Source organism: Periplaneta americana, chromosome 10 (assembly GCF_040183065.1).
Source record: "Periplaneta americana isolate PAMFEO1 chromosome 10, P.americana_PAMFEO1_priV1, whole genome shotgun sequence".
NCBI classification, from domain to species: Eukaryota; Metazoa; Arthropoda; class Insecta; order Blattodea; family Blattidae; genus Periplaneta; species Periplaneta americana.
The window spans coordinates 258,000-276,015 of NC_091126.1; the positions used below are offsets into that span (position 1 = coordinate 258,000).

General features: G+C 36.2%; 1 protein-coding gene across 5 annotated transcripts in view; it reads left to right on the plus strand.

Annotated features, from left to right (window-relative positions):
• Positions 1–18,016, plus strand: part of Zir (dedicator of cytokinesis) — a 302,289-nt gene that overhangs the window by 236,376 nt on the left and 47,897 nt on the right. For all 5 annotated transcript variants that reach the window (XM_069836641.1, XM_069836643.1, XM_069836642.1 and 2 more), the window contains 2 exons: positions 3,451–3,622; positions 15,284–15,464. In XM_069836641.1, the coding sequence (XP_069692742.1) occupies positions 3,451–3,622; positions 15,284–15,464 (353 nt within the window). The remainder of the gene's footprint in view (positions 1–3,450; positions 3,623–15,283; positions 15,465–18,016) is intronic.

The following is an 18,016-nucleotide window of genomic DNA, read 5'->3' on the forward strand; positions in this document are numbered from 1 at the left end:
TCGTGCTCTTCTTTTTGCCCATTTTTCGACTTGCCACCACCCAGCCTTTTTAATTCTCTCGTCTTTTTCATCACCATATTTCTCTCTGCCGGCCACATTGCATGCGGAACGCCCATCACATCATCACAGCCATTTTCAACTTTCCATCCCCGCTGTTAGTTCTTTGCCACGTCCACCTACATGACGGGATTTATTACGAATGCCTGGTGAGGCACATACTTCTTCCTCTTCTAGATATTTATATTCATTCTTAGGTTAATGTTCTTAGACTTATAACTCCCGTCTCACCAGCAGGGATCTTTCCTATCTCTGTGGTCCTGCCCCATGGTTTAGACCGCGACTTCCGAATTGTGTGGCCCAACAGGGCACCCGGCAACGAAGCAATTGTGGGCCCTTCATACTGCCCCTACATGCAAGTTTAGGTGCCGAGCCCGGACCAGAGGTCAAGTACACTCATGTAGAACTCCAATGAGGGCCTGGGACGATTTAGACGTCCCGGTGACTGACTCTCCTCACCGGAAGGGATATATCGCTCCGACGTGTTACCGCTGACTAAATGGGTGTCGCAGTGCAATCAATCACAAGTCCCCTGAAGCTGTGCGGTCTCAGATTGCTCCGGCTTTGGTGGGTGAGGTCGGAGTTAGCCGAGTAGTCTGGCGGTTCTGTTCAGTGTAGAGTGGGGAGCCACGGATGGTTATTCCCGTAGTAGGGGCATAAAACTGCGACACGCCTCTGGTGTAAGACTTGCCATTAGGTGTGTAATGTCCAGTTTGAAGGGTAACTTGCGTGAGGTGGGTTGCTTGGGATCGGGCTGTGAGGGGGTCCTCATAGCCGGTACAGACTGTGAAGAATTTTTAGGTGCCTTTTTTCTTACCCCCCCCCCCCCCCCGGTGACAGGCTGACGCCGACTGTTCCGTAGGGGGAGGGGGCAGTTAAAATGTCCTCACGCTCCTCTTCCCCTCCATTAGAGAATGGCAATGGAGTGAATTAACCAAGGTTGCAGAATATGGTGACTTTTTCTAGAACATAGAGTAGTGGAGTCATCTCTTGCCATCTGCAGCCAAACATCCTCTGTTATTTTAAATGTACCTTTAAATAAAGAGTTTTCAATTATACGTAAATCCTTGTAATCATCAGATTGCATGGCACATATAGTACATAGAATTTATCTCTTGCGTTTCCAATGATAGGAATCCAGTCATTTGGCATATAGACTGGCACTGACCTCTTGTTCCTCCCTAATGCAGGGAAGGAAGCTGTGTCCTGTGATAAGGAACTTTTCCATTTTGAATCTTGCATACACCACTTTTAACACTTGGATATAATTAATTGATGAACTGGTGGACTTACTCGTGTTAAATATGAAATATCTGTCCAGCTTACAGCTGTTTCAGTGCTTCACGCACCATCATCAGAGCCTACTAGATCGCGGCGTCATCTCGAACTTCTCTGCCTGTTAGGAGGGTGTGTTTTATTGTTGGAAGGTGTTGAATTGTGGAGTCGAATAGTGTGTGTGTCCTGAAATTGATCTGTGTGTTGAGGATTTGATTGGGGTGTGTTTTAGTGTGTTTGTATATTTCATATTGTTCCAGTGTGTTGAGTTTTTGGTTCTTGGGTTGTGTGTGTAGGATTTCCATGTCCGTATTTATGTTATTGTATGTATGGTTAGTATTGGTTATGTGATCGGCGTATTTAACATGAGTAAGTCCACTAGTTCATCAATTAATTAAGGAACTTTTGTTCTACAGCAGAAAAATAGTTTCTAACAAGGAGATGCTGAAGAAGAGCAGTCATTCGCCATACATCTATCAGACAACAGAATTAACTGTCGAATCTTACCTGGCTGTAAAGGTTGAAATGTTGACTCAACGCATTTTAGAATACACGAAGATATCTCACCCAATCCACGTTTTGCAATAGTTTCATTCCAGAAGAACATTATAATGTCATTGCTCCCTTGAATGTGGACTGCAAAATTGTAACAAGAATATTGTCTCTGATAGAATGCAGAGAAATGACTAAGTTTAGGATAGAATGAAACCTGTTGTAGATCTACACACAAAGTTATAATATTGTTGTTTTGTTTGAAAATTTCAGTTTTATGGGCTAGGGACTTCTATCCTGTATTGGATCTTACTTTCTACAAATTCTACAAGTTGAATGTAGAGTCTGTCACAATATGCACATGAATCGTTCCTTGGAATTCCAAACCTAACCTGAATATGTCTGTAACAATGTAATGTGCAGTGAGAATCAGGATATTTAATGCAAAAAAGTTGGTATATCTTTCTCACATGCAGTTCTCGATCTAAACACATGTTTTCACTTTCTTTCCAGGAGTAATAGTTCCCCTTAAGAAATGAGGCAATGTGATTTTTCACTAGAACTTTTATTTCATCAGAAATCCTATTGGTGCAGCTGTCATGTCTGCCACACTCGTCTCCAAGAGGCTTGGAGAACTTAACCTTTTCTATTAACACTTGCAAATGCGTTGGTGTTATTGTGAATACATTGCACAGAGTTTTCTGGCAGACTCAATCTGTTGCCTTTTATGGGTAAGTAATATTGTACAGTGCAATGTCTACGAGAATTAGCCTCGCCTATTGCTCTTCGTTTAATATCTTCAACTTTGACGCATGTGTTAGCCAAGAACCTAGTCTGGTTGTCCTCTTCAAAAGGCATATTCTTGTCTTCCCATTGCAGGACGTCACATTTTAAATGTTGACATTGGCAGATGCATTCCTGAAATGAAACAAAGAAGACCCTCAGGCATAGGCTTTTAGCAATACATTATAAAATATTCAGCGAACCTATATGACTGACGAAATGTAGTGTAACATGAACTGATTCAAAACTAAGCAAAAGAGGTATGCCGAAAATATATACTTAGTGTATGAAAGAATTACGACTTTAAACATTTCAATACAAATAGTAATATTTCCGTATCAACAGGCTGCATTATTTTAAAAGAATATTATTTCAGGATATTTTTTAAAATATGCTACCTAATACATCTTCGTAAATTATTGACAAGTATTTATAATATACAATATATCATTCTAGGTTATAGTAATAACAACATTGCTGCACTTACTTCTTTTGGAGGTAATTTTTCTGGCACTGGATTGATTTCGGCTCGAAATATATGGCAATCCTGCATCTCGGTTGCCTTTTCTCTTTTTTCTTTCCCTGTCATTCGAGTTGATTTTCCTTCTTCTCCCTTTATTTAACCGAGATATGTCCCTTGAAGACATAACAACAGGCATACTGGCCTCCATCGTTGTTTCAGTTACAATATTGTTGCCCACTCTTCACATTTGAGGAGGCAAAAAAATGCTGCGGTTCACCGTTGTATTCAATTATGGAAAATGTTATATTGGTTATGTGACAGGTTTTTATATATTTGTTTATTTTATGTATTTAATGTGTTGTGTTTCCTTGCTGTTTCAGAAAGCTTCACGAAGCATTTACTAGAGTGGAACAGTTACAAGGCAAAAGAGTTTTTGGCACATACTTTCGAGTGGGCTTTTATGGTTCAAAATTTGGTGATCTGAATGGAGAAGAATTCATTTATAAGGAACCAACGCTTACTAAACTTCCAGAAATCTTTAGCCGTTTGGAGGTTTGTATGTGGTGGTATCAGTAGAGACAGTGATGAGAGTAGAAGTCCATGTTGAATCTTTCGTACACTACTTGTAGAACATTGTGAGTGAACTTAATGGAAGTGGAGATGAAGATTATTGATGCTGGAGCAGAAAATTTGTAATGGCGTACATAAGACAAAGACTGTTTACATTTCAAGAGCAGTTATGACTAATCTAACTTATATTGTAGTTGATTTTTATGTCCCTTCTTGCCAGACTTTTTAAAATTCCAAGACTTTTTTTAGTGTGCATGGGTAATTTTGCCTTGACTTTAATACTAACTATTACATTTCTGTGGTCAGATCCTAAATTTTCAGACTCTTCTCGATATATTCTTTCAGTTATATTAGATTCCACGACGAGCAGATCGGAATTTGATGTGGAACCTGTGTGATGCATGTAGGTAGCATCTTGATTCTTATTGAATATAAGTTTTAATCCATTAACCCATTAATGCCCAGATAAAAAAAGGAATTCATAATCATATAATTTTATAATATTATAATTGTTACACCTTTCTGAGTACAAATACACAAAAATTACAACTTTATCTCTTCCGATATAACATACGCTGGGCAGTTACAGTATCAGTTTCATACAAATACTTAATAGGCCCCCTACAATGTAAGAAAGGAATTTTGAACTAATATTTGAACAATATATCCATGGCTAGTCACTATAATTATTATTTTAGATACTTCAAAAATACTTTTTTTTTTTTTTGGTTTTCTTCATTTTACATGGTATTTTAGAAAACAAGTAGCAGGATGATGATCAACATTACATTTGACGAAGCAAAAGTTAGCACATTTCCCATGGTAAGCACATCTACGCCCAGTGCTTTACCAGACACCTAAGTGATCAAGTCTATAAAACGTATTTCATTGAGAACTTGGTTTCTCCCTTTAGGTATTACAGTCTTAAAAATGTCCATTAGTGGTGTTGCAAGCAATGACTTTACAATTTGTCTTGTGAATTCCAGCAAAGATATTGCCTTCTGATATTGTCTGTACAGCATCCACAAGTTGACTACTGATCTGTTGATATAAGCGGCCATTACCATTTCTTGGACCATAGTCAAAGTCGATAGAGCCCTCTCCATTTGCCAAACATGTCCACACCACCTATACACGCATTATACATTTTTATAACTTTCGGTTGTTGAACAATGATTTTTCTCTTATCTTTAGTACTCCACCGTGAGCATGAGCCTAAAGAAACTACATCTAGTGTTGCTGCATTTGTTGCTATAGTGACCTGAGCATTGTCAGTCCATCGTCAGATTACTAGGTGTGTCTTTGATGGCATGGCAAGAAACTCTAATAGATTTTTTCAGATCCTTTGGAGGTGCCTTTTCGATTCTATCATCTGTTATAATTCCAAAGCATGTGATATTTACTGCTGAAAATTTTTACAATAACGCAAAGGAAGTGAAATAATTGTCTATAAACAGTTTACTTTCATGAGGTAGCAATCCAACATAAAGTTCTGTAATAGCATTTCCTAGAGTTACCCCTGGTGCTCGTTCGACTCTCCCTGTATATGGTTCGAACTTTATAAGGTACCCTTCAGGCGTCGTCAAGCACGAAGGCTTATACCCAAATCTGATTGTTTTTCATCGTATGAATTGCTTGATACCATGATGACAAAAATATGGTTCCATTGCTTCGTCAACCGAATATGAATTTGGAACAATGTCAACCATGTTCAGGAGCATTTCATTTAGAGGATTGAAGAGGGGCCTAAGTTTGTATATTTTATCATTCTTGCCAATTGTGTTATTGTGACTGGAATGAAGGAAATGATGAATTGTTTCAAATTTGTTTCTGGTGATACAGTTTGCAACTAGAATGTTATGGCTATCAGGACGAATCTCCCAGTACATTCTTTGCGAAGGCAATTAGAGATATCCAGACAAAAGCAAAATGCCAAGGTATTGATACATGTCTTCCATAGATCGTATGATATATGGATAATCTTTCATTACGGCATATTTTACATTTTATCGAATTGTGTGAGTAATGAACAACAGTATGCTAAATGTCACCACTGTCTCGAGTAGCATACTCACTCACCCTGCGTGGAAGGGATAATACATCAGTATTCTGTAGTATACCCTTTCACCTCTGCTCTAGGCTTATAGTTTGCAGGTTTTTTGCTGTCCATTTCACACATGCTCCAAGGAGAATTCATCTAACAGAATATACAGAAATTGATATTGTTACTGCTCAGCGTATGATATATCATACCATATTTAGAAACTGAAATTACTATGCTTCATTACAAAGATACATGTACGCCAAATAGCCTGAATTATTCACGAATACCTAACAAGTAATATTAGCACTAGTTTCATAATTCATGATATAATGTATATTGAAAATAAGTACCTTTATTCCGAAACAATGTTTTCTTTTCTTTAAGATCCAAACTCGAAACCCCATACCAACAAGAGAAGCGATCACAGATCATTCAACAATGCCTGAATCTTAAACTACATCCATGTACTGGTCGACCTGGTTGGCGAGTTGGTATAGCGCTGGCCTTCTATGCCCAAGGTTGCGGGTTCGATCCCGGGCCAGGTCGATGGCATTTAAGTGTGCTTAAATGCGACAGGTTCATGTCAGTAGATTTACTGGCATGTAAAAGAACTCCTGCGGGACAAAATTCCGGCACATCCAGCGACGCTGATATAACCTCTGCAGTTGCAAGCGTCGTTAAATAAAACATAACATTTAACATTTCCATGTACTGCCTACATGAAAAAAATTGTTAACTTGAAGTCAAAGGGAAATGAATGAAAAAATATTTCTCACCCCGTATTTTTAATCATACGCTGGGCATTAATGGGTTAATATGTAACCAGTCTTACACTCTTTTACCAGCAAAATTAGTGTTATTATATCCCCATAATTTTGAATGGGTATTAAAATCTCCTATTATTATAATCTTATGTGATATTATACTATCTATGTCTTACCCATTTCATTCATTTCTTTAATCATTTTGAAATTCATTGTCAGATTATTTTTCACACCTGTGAGATTACCACTATCTATCTGCCTTCTATAGGTAACAGGTAAGTTGATATCACTTCATGTTAAAGCATTTCTTGTGATTGGTAATTAACCTCCATGATACAAAAAGCATCTATAACTTTGGTGAAGAATACATACTTTAATAAATTCTGTTTTCTTGTCAAGAATAAAACCTCTTGAGTTCCATTTTGTAATAGTCAATATCTTCACAGATTCTTCCTTTTTCACTCCCAAGGAAGTCTCCAAACGAGATCTGAACAGGGGACTATTTCTTCGGGATGCAACATGTTCATGAGTACGTTATAACTATTATAATTATTTAAGGATGCCCTGTTTTAAGAGATGGCAGTTGTATTGTCCATACTCAACTCCACAATATGAGTGGAGGACCACACCTGTCTTGGGCACCAGGTCCATAGAACCTAGCCAGGAAGATTTAACTGTGTCCTGTAGGACAACGTAGACAGTGGGAGGTATTTCATTTCACTCATCCATTTCTGAGAGGCACCCTCTAGGGCAGGCATGCACAATCCGTAAGTAGGGGAAATATGACGTCAGCCTCACTTCACTTCTATTGGGGATGATCGACTTCCTCGTAGAGTTCTTCACATTCTCTGCCCGTGCAAAGGTCCATCAGTGGCGGCATGCAATTTTCAAAAAGGATTGCAATAAATTCATTGTATTTATAATGCATTATCTCGTTTCAAGGTTTACAATTATGCTAGATTTCCTGTCGGTAGTTTCTTTGAGATTTCTTTGCACTTAACCTGCTTTAGATTTTCGAAAACTTTCCTCCTATCATCACCTACAGAAACATAAATTTATAGCATTTAAGTAATGAACCTTGAAAGTCACTATTAATTTCAATTCAAAATGAACACAACGAGTGACATTCTTAATTTAACAGTATATAAATAAATAATCAATATACAGTTCGTAATAATGAACTTACCCGAAAGTTTGTGCATTCCACAATTCTTAATATGGGCTTTGCTGAAATGTGGTTTAATATTGAAATGACGAGTAGAAATAAAATGGATGGGACACAGTAAACAAGCAATTCTTTCGTCTTCAACAACAAAATAATCATATTCCCATTTCTTTTGGAAGTAGTATTTCTTCACAGGTTTAGATTTTATCATGTTCCAGTTCTCTTTAAACTGCAGTACGTGTATTGTGTATTTATTTATTTATTTATATTTATTTATTTTTTATTTATTTATTTATTTATTTGGCTGGATGACAGCATTGACATCCGGTCATATAGCTATCACTCACTTATCAACGTACAATTTAGTTGTCGTCCTATTACTAGTAAAACCAGTTAAGACCAGTAATGCAAGTTTTGTAAAAACAGGAATTAAAACTTTCTTAATGCACGAAAAATCATAATAAATTCTTCAAATAAAGTAATTGGTTTGTTGCGTGCATGCAACATTTCAGACTTAACTTATTTTACACAAAAAGCGGACTTAATCGGCTTTACTAGTAATAGGACAATATATACATAGGCAGACCTTCTTACATTATATGCACACATACATTTTAAAATTTATTTTACATGTTTTTTAACTTATTTATTTCCCTCATTCATTTTTCTCTTACTTTCTAAAGGTATGTTCCTAAGGATTTTATTATCTGTTCATTTGTAATTCTTGAAAGTGTATTGTATACCTGCCACTGCAAGAATGAATGTTGATGCAGCCGAGCATAACTAGAATGCCACGACCGCACTAGTAGAAAAGGTGGCTGGGGTAAGAAGGGGTAGTAAGACAGTCGATCTGAGGAGCTACAGTTCTGCAGGTCTGCTCTAGGGGTTACAGGTTACTTATTTATTTATTTATTTATTTATTTATTTATTTATTTATTTATTTATTTATTCATCCATCCATCCATCCATCCATCCATCCATTCATTCGTTCATTCATTCATCCGTTCTGTCCATTACACCATAATATCTTCATTGCTTTCTTCTTCTCACTCATGTTGGATAATGTTCGCAAAAAATCTGGATAAACTATAACTCAAGGTACCAGATTCTGACATACAAAATCTCCAGTGATTCACAACTTTTAGCTCTAGATTCCGTATTTTCTTTTCAGAATTACGGAAAAATGTGATCACAGCAGAATGACACATAACCTATTGGACGTCTAATTGTTCGAAATTTGGCTTCTAGAAAATGTCCAAAACCTGACCTGATAGATTGATTAATGGAAAAAACTATAAAATTTATGTCGGTTAGTGACACCCAATTTTTACCTCAAAATCGTTTACAAAAATAACATGTAACTTATGAAGAAACTAAGCATAAAATGTCGTCATCATCAGCATCATTCTTCTTTGACGTATTAACCAAGTGGTCTGTTACATTCCTTTCCATCTTTTTTGCTCTTCCCAGGTTTCTTCGACTTCTTGGAGCATATGTTGAAATCTGTTTGGGTATGTGGTTAGAGTTCTTTCTTTTTCAGTTTTTATTGATATCAGTTTGTGATTTGTAATTCCTTGAGGATATCTTCGTTTCTTTGATCATCAAGTAAGAAGTATCCAGCAGTTCTCCTCAGAAGTCTTAAAATGTTACTTCATACTTCATAGTATCTACAATACTCGGTTTTAGAATATAATAATCAGTGATTTCATAAAGCACTGCTAAAGGTTAAGGTCAAGAATACTGATGTCACCAGATAAAAACAAACATTGTAGTTATAGCAACAGTACATATATTACTAACAAGGAAACGGTACCAACCATTGCCGCAGAGATCATGATGTCTCAGATGCCATTCCAAAGTATGCAAGAAAGAATGTAGAATTACAAAATTTTAGATGCAATGGATGGGAAATAAAAAATACAAAAATTCAAATAGAAAATTATGCATACACATTGCACCTGTTTATACAGGACAAAAAATATGCAGATCTGTAAGTAAACAATGATCCAAACACAAGCAGCTCTCACAGTGAGCATATTTCATTGATGCAAGTTCCTCGCAATCGTCTCTACACATTTCTGAAGGAAACTCGATTCAAAGCAATATAGGAGAGGCGTTTGGAAGTGTCTAGAATGGGTACTCATATAACCACATCAAAAGAATGCAAACCGAATGAAGTTTTGGAATCGAGGTGCTGTAAATGTTGGTAATAAACAAATAATTGTAGATGGAGAAAGTGGTCTCTGTGCCAAAAGTTAATGTCTGATATCATCACATTGTCCATTATGAATTGCACCATATTCTCAAAGGGACGGAATAAGTACACATCTGCCAACTGGACGAGTCCAGTACATTTTGCCGGTACCAACATCTTTCAGGAGTCGACCCTGTCAGGAACATTAGAGATGTAGAGATCATTCCTGTTTGCTAAGCCATTAATAGGAGCACGTGCTTCCTTCCTATGAGGTCTAGCCATAACACGTCTTTCAAAAAGACCTGAAGATCTTGTTTGGACATGTTTGCTGACTTGGCAGAATAGGTTTTAGTGTTCGGTAGAAACTTCCCCCTTGCTTCAGACACTAAAACATACATGTGCGGTAGAAGAGTTTCAGCTATTGTGATCACTGGCATTATCATATAGGAATGTGTTCTTGCAGAAATAGAACCTGTAGATCCAAAGATGAGCTTCATTCCTTTCATAACAAAGGTTCTCTCTGAATGTAGTTCCTTCTCGAAGCACGACTGGTCGACATTAAGCACATCCTCATCACATATCTGATGCATTGCTATAAACCAAGGGTGGCCAATGAGAGAGCTCTTTGAGCTAACGGGATGAGTGCTTGAAAGAGACAAGAGCTATTGACTTGTAATAGTTTGTGCTGTAAGGCTAGATGGCACCACATTACTTTGTACCAGTACTGCAGTCTGAGTTTGGCAGCTTTGGCAGCGTCAGATTTTGAAAGGGGAGTAAGCCCATTTTCCCAAATTGTCAACAAGAACCTTTAGTTTGACACAAGATCAATTACAGGCATTTGCAGAATTTGAGAGTCTAATTCAAGAATTTTCTATCAGATTTCGAGATATACACAATTTATCGGTGGATCTTAAAGTCTTTGCTGCATCCTATTCAACTACTATAATAATTGATACTGTTCCTTCTGATCTTCAGTGCAAGTTACAATTCGATATGATAATGAGTTGAATGCTAAATATAAATCACGAAGGAAGCCTATCACAATTTATGAAAATTTTTCGCAAGCAGATTTCCTACATATGCACAAAAAGGATGCAAAACTGTTATGAATGTTTGGCTCAACATTATCTATATAAGAAAATGTTCTCTGTAATGAAGCTAAATCTCCAAGAAGAGCTACTCTAACTGCAGTTCATCGAATTGCAAGTGCAACATCAATCACACCAAACATAACTCGTCTTATTCAGCGAAAAGAGATGACCTTCTCATTATCTGCTGAATGAAATTGAAGATGTGCAAGAATAAATGTTTTGTTTATGATTATTGATATTTATTAATGTATTTCTCTATTTAACCTACAGTTTGTCATTCATTGTTTATGCTGTATTCGTAACCAAGTTTTTGTGTTCTTCTATGTACTGTATTTCCATGACTACAAGTATTAATTAGTCAAAAGAAAATTTACTTATCACATCTGAAATTAATTTATTTTCTTTCCTAATCATAACCTAATGAAATTAATATAACTAGACATATTTATTTAGCACATGTCGTTTCTGTTTCCTAATCATAAGCTGATGAACTGAATAAAACTAGATGTTAGGTACATTAAAACTGTTAAATGATTCGATAAGCGTCCCTTCTCTAGTTGTAACTACAGACGTGCAAGCAGCTACCTGCAGTGCCATCCGAGTGCATACTCTGCTCCTCTTGACTGAGCAGGGACTCTGCTCATTGAGCTGAATTGTGCCCGCCTCTGCTATAAACGTTCACACATTACCGACAAAGTCTTTCGCCTTCACCTCTAACATCGTGGATTCCTGGCAAAATGTTTTTCCAATTTTATGAGTTACTTTTCGCGAAAAAAAACTTGTTATGCCTCTTGAACTTTATGTTCCAGGAATTGGACGCCTTAAACTGCTATTGATTGTGGATATCAATGCGCTTCTTTATTTGCATATCCCAGAGCTTAATTGTCCAGTCATGGATATTAGCATGCTGTGCACACATTTTGATAAAATATTCAAACACCTCGCTGTCCAACTGTTGCATCAGATATGTTTTAGTCATAGTGGCGGGTGTCTTCCGACCTTGTTCAAACTTTTGAAGGACTGTTTTGTTCTTTATTCTTCGCTTTAGGGTCATAACGGTCTTGAAGCAGACTCAAGGGGTCAACTCAACGGCCAAGCCTGAAGGTCACAGTTGGGGAAAGTCGACGTCATATTTCGCCCTTGGTTGCTTTGTCCAAGGTGCATATGAGGAACTGCTGTTTTCGTGATATGGCGATTGTTACTCGTCATATGTTGGTGTGTCATCTCTAAAGTCGCTGTCTATATCCTCACTGGGCGATAATGCATCCTCATGGACGAGTGTGTGGACCTCCTCCACAATTAGGTCCTCCTCTAAAAATTCCGCCTTGATTTTTCAAATTTTATAAGATCAATTTGACGTGATGTTTCCTCTAGTAGGCCGAAGAATTTGCCAATAGTTTCACTACTATTGCTGGAGTGATATTTCCCATTGCTGGTGGGTGTGTATCATACATGTTCATTTCCTGATAAATTGTGCCTTGTCAGTCAGTTCTAGGAAAAGAAAAAACAATGGGCAGATGTTGCAGCATAACACTCACAGTATGTGTATAAGGAATATCATAATGCTCATGAATATGATTGTAGAATCTCTACCTGTAGACCATTGCACCTTAAATTTTGTATATAAACATCTCTGACACCCTTCTCTGTAACCCACATGCGTTGGTTCTCCAACCAGTAACAACGATATCTAGTGGACTAGGGTACCATTCCCTTGTAAGTGTCCCCTAATATCAGGAGGATATTTTTTGTGGACAAGTTTTAATATTATGCCTTAATTCATATACTGGCGGTGGTGGCGGTGGCGGCAGCGGTGGCAGAATTCTAATTTCTTTGGGAACATCACAAATAAACTTTGTTTCTGCTCATGCATTTCACCACTTTCTATGCTTCCCTGTCTGCCAATATTCTTCCATTTTCCTTTTGAAAGTCCTTTATTCTTTCTTGCAGATTCCAGTCTAATGCTTCTTTTTCTATTGATCTGACCTTTCTTAGAATATATCCCATCCAGTCAGCCTGGGTAGTGCAGTCGGTATAGCCCTGGCCTTCTGTGCTCGAGATTGTGGGTTGGTGGCATTTAAGTGTGCTTAAATGCGACAGGATCATGTCAGTAGATTTATTGGCATGTAAAAGAATTCATGTGGGACAAAATTTCGGCATACCAGCAATGCTGATATAACCTTGGCAGTTGTGAGCGTCATTAAATAAACCATAATTTTTTACCCCATCCAGGTTAATTTCCTTCTCAAAATTTGTTCCGGGATCTGGGGTTTCCTTGTCCCTTCCCTAAATCTTCATTTGGAATTGTGTTAGGTCACCAGGTAATTTAGGACTTCGGGAGTCATCTATATATAAAATATTGTAATTTTTATTTATTCGCTTGATCATTCTCCAGGTCTAACATCCATACAGAAAGATAGATTTTTACATTATTCACCTTATTTAACAAACATTTTAAATTGAATGTCAAATACATGAACCTTTACTTTACATCAAATTAATAACACTTAGACATGGCTGGGAGGAGATTCTATTTCCTGATGTTCAGTATTTTGATAAATATTATGTTATGAAGAAGAACTTATTATTACAACATTTCTATTTTTAGTCAAAATTATCAAAAGGAAATTGTACCAGAACAATAGAAAGAATCCATAATAAAATTGTATCTATCTTTAAGAAGGGGAGAAAAGACTAACTGTAGTAACTTTCGAGGAAAATCACTTTAACTGATATTGTACAAAATTTTGCCCAATATTCTTTCGAGAAGATTAACTCCATATGTAGATGAAATTATTGGGATCATCAGTGTGGGTTTAAATCGACTACTGATCAGATTTTTTGTATTCAACAGATATTGGAGAAAAAATAGGACAAAGTACATCAGTTATTCATAGATTTCACATAGGCATATGACTCGGTTAAGAGAGAAGTTTTATAGGGTATAATATTCTTATTGAATTTGATATTCCTAAGAAACCAATTCAATTAATTAAAATGTGTCTCAGTGAAACGTACAGCAGAGTCTGTATAGACCAGTTTCTCTTGGATGCTTTTCCAATTCCCTGCGGGCTAAAGCAAGAAGATACACTATCACATTTACTTTTTAACTTTGCTCTAGAATATGCCATTAGGAAAGTCCAGGAAAACAGAGAGAGTTTGGAGTTGAAGGGGTTATATCAGGTGCTTGTTTATGCGGATGACGTGAATATGTTAGGAGAAAATCCACAAACGATTAGGGAAAACACAGAAACTTTACTTGAACAAGTAAGGAGATAGGTTTGGAAGTAAACCCTCAAAAAACAAAGAATATTATTATGTCTCATGACCAAAACAACACAGTGTAGTCGGCCTGGGTAGCATAGTCGGTGTAGCACTGGCCTTCTGTCTCTAGGTTGTGGGTTCGATCCCGGCCCAGGTTGATGGCATTTAAGTGTGCTTAAATGCGACAGGCTCGTGTCAGTAGACTTACTGGCATGTAAAATAACTCCTGCGGGACAAAATTTCGGCACACCAGCGACGCTGATACAACTTCTGCAGTTGCAAGCATTGTTAAATAAAACGTAATTTTATTTAATTTTACTGTAGTACGAAGTGGAAATATAAAAATTGGAAATTTATCCTTTGAAAAGGTGGAAAAATTCAAATACCTTGGAGCAATAGTAAGAAATATAAATGATACTCTTGAGGAAATTAAACGCAGAATAAATATGGGAAAAGCCTGCTAATATTCTTGTCATCCAGTCTGCTCTTGGAAAAGCTGAAATTTAGAATTTATAAAACAGTTATATTACCGTATCGGTTGCTCTGTATGGTTGTGAAACTTGGTCTCTCACTTTGAGAGAGGAACAGAGGTTAAGGGTGTTCGAGAATAAAGTACTTAGGAAAATATTTGGAGCTAAGAGGCATTAAGTTATAGGAGAATGGAGAAAGTTACACAATGCAGAACTGCACGCATTGCATTCTTCATCTAAATAATTAGAAACATTAAATCCAAACGTTTGAGATGAACAGGGCATGTAGCACATATGGGTGAATCCAGAAATGCTTGTAGAAGAAGATCTTTGGGGATGCTGAGGTGTAGATGGGAGAATAATATTATTGTGGATTTGAGGGAGGTGGGATATGATGGGAGAGACTGAATAAATCTTGCTCAGGATAGGAATCAATGGCAGGCTTGTGTGAGGGGGGCAATGAACCTCCAGGTTCCTTAAAAACCATTTGTAAGTAAGTCCAATTTATTAATGGAGTAACCTAGAGTGTATATATGTAATGAAATTTGATTCTAATTTTAGTATAACAATAACTTTTTTTAACTAAATATATTGTCTTGCAGTTTTTACACTAAAAAATTTATGTGCTAAATCTTTCTTTCTTTCTTTCAGAACTTCTATGCAGAACGGTTTGGAACTGAGAATGTTGTAATAATCAAGGATTCTAATGCTGTCGACATGACTGGGCTTGATCCAGAGAAAGCTTATATTCAGATCACATATGTTGAACCATATTTTGAAGCATATGAATTAAGACATCGTGTTACATATTTTGATAGGAATTTTAATATGAGTAAGTAATCCTAAAATGTGCTAGCTCAGTCTTTAGCCTATTGACATACAGTCCCATCAATTTTTGGCTGTGTTACAGGTGGAACCCTTCATCATATCGCCATGGATGAATATATAATAGGATGCGAAACTTACTGAGTTTCCCATAACACATGTTAGAGGCGCTGTTGAAGAAATTGATCTTGCTGCCACCTGTTGGGGGGAGGGGCGTTATTACATCTAGCAGCGCACCAAGTAGCAAAAAGAGTAATTACTCCATGCATTTAGCAGCACACCTGGTGACGAAAATGTTAAACTGTGCAGAAAGTATTCCCTCCCACCCTCATCGATATTCAAAACTAATCCAATTTAAAATAAAACATTTACATTTTTATTCCTCACAGCATCGTCTACTGAAAATTCTTACCGGACCCAACAGGAAGATAAAAGAGACGATCTATTTTACACTACCCAATTAAAATATAACTAGACAGAGACAAAAAAAATAAAGCAAAAGGTTAGATAATTGGGATTGTATTCTTTGGGTATTTATTGTACAGCGCAATGGAAAAGTCTGCAAAGTCTACTTAAATAGTTCAATTTATTATATTACTATTACTTTACAATACATTCAACAACACTATTTTTACAACGTCCATAAACATCACTGTTTAACATACACTGCCTATACACACGTAGTATCACTTTATGTTCACTTATTAGCAAGTTTCTGTCTGCCATCTTGTTTCTTCAAGCAATATCTCGAACAGATAAATAGAGAACTGTGGGTAATGTACCCAATACGTAGTTCTAATGTTCACCACCTACGATGTTGGGTGCTGATCATCTTATTTCAGCCCCTCGCCGCCAGATGGTGCTGACCACAGTTTCGCATCCTCTTATATATTTATCCATGACATCGCATTGACTTATTGCCTGTGTCAAGTCACAGCTTAGAGATTCGTTAAAGAATATATGTATGTGTAATTTGTATTTACTGCTCTTACTCTTCTTTCTTTGTTGTTAACTTCTACAATAATTAATTGTCTAACTTTTATTAATCGGGTAATCTTTTAGTATTCTGATTTTTATTGTAATTGTAAATTTAATATTATTAATAATTTTAATTTTATTCTTAATATGACTTTACCTCTACCATTTTAAATAAATTGCTGCTGCTGCTGCTCACCATCATCATCATTATAAGCTCGTGAATCTTACATCTTACTGAACTTTGTGCACCTAAGGGTTCGATATTATTCATAGAACAGTGAACAATTTAAAACTGTGGAATCTGCATTAAACAAGAAATTAAATCATAGACGTTACATTTTAATGGAGGAAAAATTTGGCGATATCTGTTTTCAAGTAGAAAAAGTCTGTAAAAATTCCTCTCAACAAGCAGTGTACTGTACATGTTGTTCTGCTAAGTGATTATGTCCATGATTACCAGAAGGAAACGTTTTCTGTTTTATTCAAGAAATCTCATTATTAATCATTATATTATCTCAATTTTTCTTTGTTCGGAGGGAAAAGGCATGTAAGTAAAAAAAAAAATGAATTTTTCAGGACAGACTTTTTTTTTTTAATTTACTCTTAACTGGATATTAATACAATAATGAAATACAATTATATTGGTTCAAATGAGACCCTTTTCAATTTAACATACAAGAAATTTTAATATTTAAAAAATTATAAAAAATACTTGACTTATGTCATTAGGTACAAAACAAAAATCTAACTTAGGGTACGTCATTTGGAACAACTACTATATCTAATTGAACATTTTAGTTTGAAGTTATAAACTTATAAGAATGCTGTTGGAGGGTCTAATGAACCAAGTACAGTATTTTTAAATTGTGTTTATGATGGAAAATTATTTATTTATTTATTCTGGTGTAGTTAAGGCCATCAGGCCTTCTCTTCCACAACACCAGGAATACAAATACAATAATAGAAATAAACAGGAAAAAAACACTATATACAAAGTAAAGCTACACAAGAAATAAGGAGAGAGAAAAAAAAACACTATAAACAAAGTAAAGCCACACAAAAATATACACAGGTTGCAGTCACACAAACTTTAAATGAGTGATTAAGTATCATAATTAATTCTATCCTAACTAATTAACTAAAATAAACAAGAAACTTGCAACTTATTACTTATAAAAAATTCCCATGATGCAGAGTGAATGGTAGTAGGGTGCTACTGTGGTATTTTTGTTCCTATTAATCATATTAATTAATTAACATAGCATTTCATACTTAGTTCTTTCTGACATCATATCCTCATAATAAGAACTCTGCTAACTTTCTTCCAGTCAATTATTACGTGCACTATTGCTTGCTGACAAATTCTCAAATAAGTGGAAATAGGACATAAGTCTTTTTTTCTTCTCCGGGTTTATTGGAACTGGTATTTCTGTGATTGGCTTTACTGTAAACTTTCTGTTCTTAGTTCCTCGTCTTCTGATGCACAATGCACGGAAAGGAGCACTTTCTTCCAAAATGCTCAGATGAGTAGCGCAGCCATTTCATATCATGCCACTTGAAGATGTTTTCATGTTCAACTCG